At 46.9% G+C, this 9,525-nt stretch overlaps 1 protein-coding gene across 2 annotated transcripts in view; it reads right to left on the reverse strand.

Moving 5' to 3' along the window:
- Positions 1–9,317, reverse strand: part of manba (mannosidase, beta A, lysosomal) — a 66,974-nt gene extending 57,657 nt beyond the window's left edge. For both annotated transcript variants that reach the window (XM_071366966.1, XM_071366967.1), the window contains exon 1: positions 7,985–9,317. In XM_071366966.1, the coding sequence (XP_071223067.1) occupies positions 7,985–8,200 (216 nt within the window). In that variant the 5' untranslated portion in view covers positions 8,201–9,317. The remainder of the gene's footprint in view (positions 1–7,984) is intronic.
- Positions 9,318–9,525: the final 208 nt, after the last annotated feature.

Here is a 9,525-nt window from a genome sequence, read left to right on the forward strand (position 1 = left end):
ACTGGAGTATGGGTAGCTACAGCCCAATATGGTGACTAGAGTATGGGTAGCTGTAGTCCAATATGGTGACTGGAGTATGGTTAGCTACAGCCCAATATGGTGACTGGAGTATGGGTAGCTGCAGCCCAATATGGTGACTGGAGTATGGGTAGCTACAGCCCAATATGGTGACTAGAGTATGGGTAGCTGTAGTCCAATATGGTGACTGGAGTATGGGTAGCTACAGCCCAATATGGTGACTAGAGTATGGGTAGCTGTAGTCCAGTATGGTGACTGGAGTATGGGTAGATACAGCCCAATATGGTGACTGGAGTATGGGTAGCTACAGCCCAATATGGTGACTGGAGTATGGGTAGCTGTCCCCCAATATGGTGACTGGAGTATGGGTAGCTGCAGCCCAATATGGTGACTGGAGTATGGGTAGCTGTCCCCCAATATGGTGACTGGAGTATGGGTAGCTGTTCCCCAATATGGTGACTGGAGTATGGGTAGCTGCAGCCCAATATGGTGACTGGAGTATGGGTAGCTGTAGTCCAATATGGTGACTGGAGTATGGGTAGCTACAGCCCAATATGGTGACTGGAGTATGGGTAGCTGTAGTCCAATATGGTGACTGGAGTATGGGTAGCTGCAGCCCAATATGGTGACTGGAGTATGGGTAACTACAGCCAAATATGGTGACTGGAGTATGGGTAGCTAAAGCCCAATATGGTGACTGGAGTATGGGTAGCTACAGCCCAATATGGTGACTGGAGTATGGGTAGCTGTCCCCCAATATGGTGACTGGAGTATGGGTAGCTACAGCCCAATATGGTGACTGGAGTATGGGTAGCTGTAGTCCAATATGGTGACTGGAGTATAGGTAGCTGCAGCCCAATCTGGTGACTGGAGTATGGGTAGCTGTAGTCCAATATGGTGACTGGAGTATGGGTAGCTGCAGCCCAATCTGGTGACTGGAGTATGGGTAGCTGTAGTCCAATATGGTGACTGGAGTATGGGTAGCTGCAGCCCAATATGGTGACTGGAGTATGGTTAGCTACAGCCCAATATGGTGACTGGAGTATTGGTAGCTAAAGCCCAATATGGTGACTGGAGTATGGGTAGCTACAGCCCAATCTGGTGACTGGAATATGGGTAGCTGTAGCCCAATATGGTGACTGGAGTATGGGTAGCTACAGCCCAATTTGGTGACTGGAGTATGGGTAGCTACAGCCCAGTATGGTGACTGGAGTATGGGTAGCTGTAGCTCAATATGGTGACTGGAGTATGGGTAGCTACAGCCCAATATGGTGACTGGAGTATGGGTAGCTGTAGCTCAATATGGTGACTGGAGTATGGGTAGCTACAGCCCAATTTGGTGACTGGAGTATGGGTAGCTATAGCCCAGTATGGTGACTGGAGTATGGGTAGCTGTAGCTCAATATGGTGACTGGAGTATGGGTAGCTGTAGTCCAATATGGTGACTGGAGTATGGGTAGCTGCAGCCCAATCTGGTGACTGGAGTATGGGTAGCTGCAGCCCAATATGGTGACTGGAGTATGGGTAGCTACAGCCCAATATGGTGACTGGAGTGTGGGTAGCTGTCCCCCAATATGGTGACTGGAGTATGGGTAGCTGTAGCCCAATATGGTGACTGGAGTATGGGTAGCTGTAGCCCAATATGGTGACTGGAGTATGGGTAGCTGTAGCCCAATATGGTGACTGGAGTATGGGTAGCTACAGCCCAATATGGTGACTGGAGTATGGGTAGCTGTCCCCCAATATGGTGACTGGAGTATGGGTAGCTGTAGCTCAATATGGTGACTGGAGTATGGGTAGCTGTCCCCCAGTATGGTGACTGGAGTATGGGTAGCTACAGCCCAATATGGTGACTGGAGTATGGGTAGCTACAGCCCAATATGGTGACTGGAGTATGGGTAGCTACAGCCCAATATGGTGACTGGAGTATGGGTAGCTGCAGCCCAATATGGTGACTGGAGTATGGGTAGCTACAGCCCAATATGGTGACTGGAGTATGGGTAGCTACAGCTCAATATGGTGACTGGAGTATGGGTAGCTGTAGTCCAATATGGTGACTGGAGTATGGGTAGCTGTCCCCCAATATGGTGACTGGAGTATGGGTAGCTGTAGTCCAATATGGTGACTGGAGTATGGGTAGCTGTAGTCCAATATGGTGACTGGAGTATGGGTAGCTACAGCCCAGTATGGTGACTGGAGTATGGGTAGCTGTAGTCCAATATGGTGACTGGAGTATGGGTAGCTGTAGCTCAATATGGTGACTGGAGTATGGGTAGCTGTAGACCAATATGGTGACTGGAGTATGGGTAGCTACAGCCCAATATGGTGACTGGAGTATTGGTAGCTGCAGCCCAATATGGTGACTGGAGTATGGGTAGCTACAGCCCAATATGGTGACTGGAGTATTGGTAGCTACAGCTCAATATGGTGACTGGAGTATGGTTAGCAACAGCCCAATATGTTGACAGGAGTATGGGTAGCCGCAGCCCAATATGGTGACTGGAGTATGGGTAGCTACAGCCCAATATGGTGACTGGAGTATGGGTAGCTGCAGCCCAATATGGTGACTGGAGTATGGGTAGCTACAGCCCAATATGGTGACTGGAGTATGGGTAGCTGTAGCTCAATATGGTGACTGGAGTATGGGTAGCTGTAGACCAATATGGTGACTGGAGTATGGGTAGCTACAGCCCAATATGGTGACTGGAGTATGGGTAGCTGCAGCCCAATATGGTGACTGGAGTATGGGTAGCTACAGCTCAATATGGTGACTGGAGTATGGGTAGCTACAGCCCAATATGGTGACTGGAGTATGGGTAGCTACAGCCCAATATGGTGACTGGAGTATGGGTAGCTGTAGACCAATATGGTGACTGGAGTATGGGTAGCTACAGCCCAATATGGTGACTGGAGTATGGGTAGCTGCAGCCCAATATGGTGACTGGAGTATGGGTAGCTGTAGTCCAATATGGTGACTGGAGTATGGGTAGCTGTAGCCCAATATGGTGACTGGAGTATGGGTAGATACAGCCCAATATGGTGACTGGAGTATGGGTAGCTACAGCCCAATATGGTGACTGGAGTATGGGTAGCTGTAGTCCAATATGGTGACTGGAGTATGGGTAGCTGTAGCCCAATATGGTGACTGGAGTATGGGTAGCTACAGCCCAATATGGTGACTGGAGTATGGGTAGCTACAGCCCAATATGGTGACTGGAGTATGGGTAGCTGCAGCCCAATATGGTGACTGGAGTATGGGTAGCTGTAGTCCAATATGGTGACTGGAGTATGGGTAGCTACAGCCCAATATGGTGACTGGAGTATTGGTAGCTGCAGCCCAATATGGTGACTGGAGTATGGGTAGCTACAGCCCAATATGGTGACTGGAGTATGGGTAGCTACAGCCCAATATGGTGACTGGAGTATGGATAGCTACAGCCCAGTATGGTGACTGGAGTATGGGTAGCTACAGTCCAATATGGTGACTGGAGTATGGGTAGCTACAGCCCAATATGGTGACTAGAGTATGGGTAGATACAGTCCAATATGGTGACTGGAGTATGGGTAGCTACAGCCCAATATGGTGACTGGAGTATGGTTAGCTACAGCCCAATATGGTGACTGGAGTATGGGTAGCTACAGTCCAATATGGTGACTGGAATATGGGTAGCTACAGCCCAATATGGTGACTGGAGTATGGGTAGATACAGCCCAATATGGTGACTGGAGTATGGGTAACTGCAGCCCAATATGGTGACTGGAGTATGGGTAGCTGCAGCTCAATATGGTGACTGGAGTATGGGTAGCTGCAGCCCAATATGGTGACTGGAGTATGGATAGCTACAGCCCAGTATGGTGACTGGAGTATGGGTAGCTACAGTCCAATATGGTGACTGGAGTATGGATAGCTACAGCCCAATATGGTGACTGGAGTATGGGTAGCTGTAGTCCAATATGGTGACTGGAGTATGGGTAGCTGCAGCTTAATATGGTGACTGGAGTATGGGTAGCTACAGCCCAATATGGTGACTGGAGTATGGGTAGCTGTCCCCCAATATGGTGACTGGAGTATGGGTAGCTGCAGCCCAATATGGTGACTGGAGTATGGGTAGCTACAGCCCAATATGGTGACTGGAGTATGGGTAGCTGCAGCTCAATATGGTGACTGGAGTATGGGTAGCTGTTCCCCAATATGGTGACTGGAGTATGGTTAGCTACAGCCCAATATGGTGACTGGAGTATGGGTAGCTACAGCCCAATATGGTGACTGGAGTATGGGTAGCTACAGCCTAATATGGTGACTGGAGAATGGGTAGCTACAGCCCAATATTGTGACTGGAGTATGGGTAGCTGTAGCCCAATATGGTGACTGGAGTATGGGTAGCTGTTCCCCAATATGGTGACTGGAGTATGGTTAGCTACAGCCCAATATGGTGACTGGAGTATGGGTAGCTACAGCCCAATATGGTGACTGGAGTATGGGTAGCTACAGCCCAATATGGTGACTGGAGTATGGGTAGCTGCAGCCCAATATGGTGACTGGAGTATGGGTAGCTGCAGCCCAATATGGTGACTGGAGTATGGGTAGCTGTAGTCCAATATGGTGACTGGAGTATGGGTAGCTGTAGTCCAATATGGTGACTGGAGTATGGGTAGCTGTAGTCCAATATGGTGACTGGAGTATGGGTAGCTCCAGCCCAATATGGTGACTGGAGTATGGGTAGCTACAGTCCAATATGGTGACTGGAGTATGGGTAGCTGTAGTCCAATATGGTGACTGGAGTATGGGTACCTACAGCCCAATATGGTGACTGGAGTATGGGTAGCTGTAGTCCAATATGGTGACTGGAGTATGGGTACCTACAGCCCAATATGGTGACTGGAGTATGGGTAGCTGTAGTCCAATATGGTGACTGGAGTATGGGTAGCTCCAGCCCAATATGGTGACTGGAGTATGGGTAGCTGTAGTCCAATATGGTGACTGGAGTATGGGTACCTACAGCCCAATATGGTGACTGGAGTATGGGTAGCTGTAGTCCAATATGGTGACTGGAGTATGGGTAGCTCCAGCCCAATATGGTGACTGGAGTATGGGTAGCTCCAGTCCAATATGGTGACTGGAGTATGGGTAGCTGTAGTCCAATATGGTGACTGGAGTATGGGTACCTACAGCCCAATATGGTGACTGGAGTATGGGTAGCTGCAGCCCAATATGGTGACTGGAGTATGGGTAGCTACAGTCCAATATGGTGACTGGAGTATGGGTACCTACAGCCCAATATGGTGACTGGAGTATGGGTAGCTGCAGCCCAATATGGTGACTGGAGTATGGGTAGCTGCAGCCCAGTATGGTGACTGGAGTATTGGTAGCTGCAGCCCAATATGGTGACTGGAGTATGGGTAGCTACAGCCCAATATGGTGACTGGAGTATGGGTAGCTGCAGCCCAATATGGTGACTGGAGTATGGGTAGCTGCAGCCCAATATGGTGACTGGAGTATTGGTAGCTGCAGCCCAATATGGTGACTGGAGTATGGGTAGCTGCAGCCCAATATGGTGACTGGAGTATGGGTAGCTACAGCCCAATATGGTGACTGGAGTATGGGTAGCTGCAGCCCAATATGGTGACTGGAGTATGGGTAGCTGCAGCCCAATATGGTGACTGGAGTATTGGTAGCTGCAGCCCAATATGGTGACTGGAGTATGGGTAGCTACAGCCCAATATGGTGACTGGAGTATGGGTAGCTGCAGCCCAATATGGTGACTGGAGTATGGGTAGATACAGCCCAATATGGTTTTACTATAAAACTCATTAAAACTAAATATAGGCCTCGTAAAACAACATGCCCTCCCCCCACCATGGAAATCAAATGCCCGTCCAACTGATTAGTTCTGGCGCCGGCCCTGACAGCACACAACACATACAAGCAACATTACACCCATCAGCAGTACTTTGAATCAAAAATTAACTGAAAATGTACAATTATTTATGTAAAACTAACAGTGAAATATACTATATATACACAAAAGGTATGTGGACACCCCTTCAAATTAGTGGATTTGGCTATTTCAGCCACACCTGTTGCTGACAAGTGTATAAAATTGAGTACACAGCCATGCAATCTCCATAGACAAACAGTGTCAGTAGAATGGCCTTACTGAAGAGCTCAGTGACTTTCAACGTAGCACCGTCATAGGATGTCACCTTTCCAACAAGTCAGTTTGTCAATTTCCTGCCCTGCTAGAGCTGCCCCGGTCAACTGTAAGTGCTGTTATTGTAAAGTGGAAACGTCTAGGAGCAACAACGGCACAGCCACGAAGTGGTAGACCACACAAGCTCACAGAATGGGACCGCCGAGTGCTGAAGCGCGTAGCACATAACAATCATCTGTCCTCGGTTGTAACACTCACTACCGAGTTCCAAACTGCCTCTGGAAGCAACGTCAGCACAATAACTGTTTGTCGGGAGCTTCGTGAAATGGGTTTCCATGGCTGAGCAGCCGCACACAAGCCTAAGATCACCATGCGCAATGCCACACGTCGGCTGGAGTGGTGTAAAGGTTGCCGCCATTGGACTCTGGAGCAGTGGAAACACTTTCTCTGGAGGGATGAATCATGCTTCACCAACTGGCAGTCCGACGGACGAATCTGGATTTGGTGAGAACAAGATGTATAAAAAAATAGATTTTTGTGTTTGGATGAATTTACTTCTGTCAGATGCTTTTCATTAAGTTTTTGCACTGAAGACCATTTTGTGTTTGTTTCTTACCATCTAACTACCACACTGCAAAAGGTTTGGACTTCTGTTTTAAAGCCAGAGGATGAGTCTGAGTTGTACACTACATGACCAAAAGTATGTGGACACCTGCTCATCCAATATCTCATTCCAATATCATGGGCTTTAATATGGAGTTGGTCCTCCTCTTTGCTGCTATAACCATTCAGGCATAAGAGCATTAGTGAGGTCGGGCGCTGATGTTGGGTGATTAGGCCTGATTCGCAGTTGGCGTTCCAATTCATCCCAAAGGTGTTCGATGGGGTTGAGGTAAGGGCTCTGTGCAGGCCAGTCAAGTTCTTCCACATCGATCTCAACAAACCATTTCTGCATGGACCTCGCATTGTGTACGGGGGCATTGTCATGCTGAAACAGTAACAGGCCTTCCCCAAACTGTTGCCACAAAGTTGGAAGCACAAAATCGTCTAGAATGTCATTCTATGCTGTAGCGTTAAGATTTCCCTTCACTGGAACTAAGAGGCCCGAACCACGAAAAACAGCCCCAGACCATTATTCCTCCTCCACCAAATGTTCTCCTCGCATTCGCCAAATCCAGATTCATCCGCCAGACGGTGAAGCATGATTCATGGAATTTGGGAGAAATGTTGTCAGTATTTTATAGAATAAAACAAAAAATAGTTCCTTTTACCCAAACACATACCAATAAATAGTACAACTAGAGAAACTGATAATTTTGCAGTGGTCTCATATTTTTCCAGAGCTGTATGTGTTGCCACCCCAGGGTCACGCACCACTCATTAAGTACATTTCGAATTATGTATTATTCAAAAACATAAAATACTGTCACATTTGAAAAATACCATATATGATATATTTTTGGACATAAATTCAAGAATTATATTTGATAACAGAGACGCAGAAGAAGGAGTAAAGGAGAAGAAGTGAAGAGTCGGTTCAAAGTTGTAATAATTACATTTTTAAAGGAGCCTGACTTCTGTGTTTCACGATGACACCAGATTACAGTTTGGCCATAAACCGGCTAATAGAAGGCGACCATGTTGGTTTTAGTGAGGGACCATTTGTTGTGGTTGCTGTACGTAAACTGGCCAGTAGATGGCGATAGTATTGTTTTAGTGAGGAGTGACTGCTTTCCTTTCGACATCCACTCGCTCACCTGGTTAATCTTAAAACATTTTTTTTTTAAGACAGAAGACATCACAACTCTTCTCACCTTGATAAAGCCCTGTTTCAGGAGAGCAGAGTGTACACATCCCGGTACCTCTGCAGGAAGCGACAGAGACCCATTTGAGTTCTGTATGGTCCATTTCCTGTTCAGGCTGAGATCGTGCTGCGCTTCTCTGGATACATTGTATCCGAAAAGGACGTGAAAACTCCCGACGTAATAAAGGACAACAAGAACGCTTCCTCTTTTTCTAAACGCGCTCATTGTTGTGGCTTCTGCAGGAATTTTTGCCAGATAAAAGTATCTAGTCAGGTTTCGAACATTTAATAACAACCAAATGATTTATTAACATGTAATACTGCATTCAAGACAAGGAAAACTTAAAAGATGAAGAAAGAAAGAACGTTAAACATCAAACACTGACTATAAACGTTGTAAAAACGCTGTATGTTCTTCAGTGCAAACGGCTTCTTCCTTGTTGTTAAAAATCATGTGACCATACATATCAGCTGATCCAGTGCACATCACGTGGCAACATCTTCTTCTATGCTATATTGGCGATCGTGCATTCTGCCACCTACTGTGCGGGATGGATTCCCAAAATGGAACAAAATACCCACAAAAAACGACCAAAACTACATATATAAACTACATTGACTCTGTACCGTAACACCCTGTATATAGCCTCCACATTGACTCTGTACTGGTACACCCTGTATATAGCCTCCACATTGACTCTGTACCGTAACAACCTGTATATAGCCTCCACATTGACTCTGTACTGGTACACCCTGTATATAGCCTCCACATTGACTCTGTACCGTAACAACCTGTATATAGCCTCGCTACTATTATGTTACTGCTGCTCTTTAAATATTTAAAGAGCAGGTAAGGGATGGGTTACCAATTAATCCCATAAGGGAGGGGTTACCAATTAATCCCACAAGGGAGGGGTTACCAATTAATCCCATAAGGGAGGGGTTACCAATTAATCCCATAAGGGAGGGGTTACCAATTAATCCCACAAGGGAGGGGGTTACCAATTAATCCCACAAGGGAGGGGTAATCAATTAATCCCACAAGGGAGGGGGTTACCAATTAATCCCACAAGGGAGGGTTACCAATTAATCCCACAAGGGAGGGTTACCAATTAATCCCACAAGGGAGGGATTACCAATTAATCCCATAAGGGAGGGGGTTACCAATTAATCCCACAAGGGAGGGGGTTACCAATTAATCCCACAAGGGAGGGGTTATCAATTAATCCCACAAGGGAGGGTTGCCAAATTTTCGATTCATTCAGTATCTGTGATCAACAGATACATATTTGTATTCCCAGTCATGTAAAATCCAGATATTGGCGTAATGAATATATTCCAATTGACAGTTGCATGTATATTTCTGTTCAGTACAGTGATATGAACCGGGTAGAGAAGGGAGTCAAAGACAGTTAATATACATCCCAGATTTCCTCTCTGTTCAGTGCTGCCTAACCCCCCCCCCCTCCCCTCCCCATGGCCTCCCTGTATGTAAAGGACACTTCTACCTCTGCCAAGAGGTCTGAACCTTTATCGCACAGAATCTGGATC

Source organism: Salvelinus alpinus, chromosome 25, assembly GCF_045679555.1.
Source record: "Salvelinus alpinus chromosome 25, SLU_Salpinus.1, whole genome shotgun sequence".
Taxonomy (NCBI): Eukaryota; Metazoa; Chordata; class Actinopteri; order Salmoniformes; family Salmonidae; genus Salvelinus; species Salvelinus alpinus.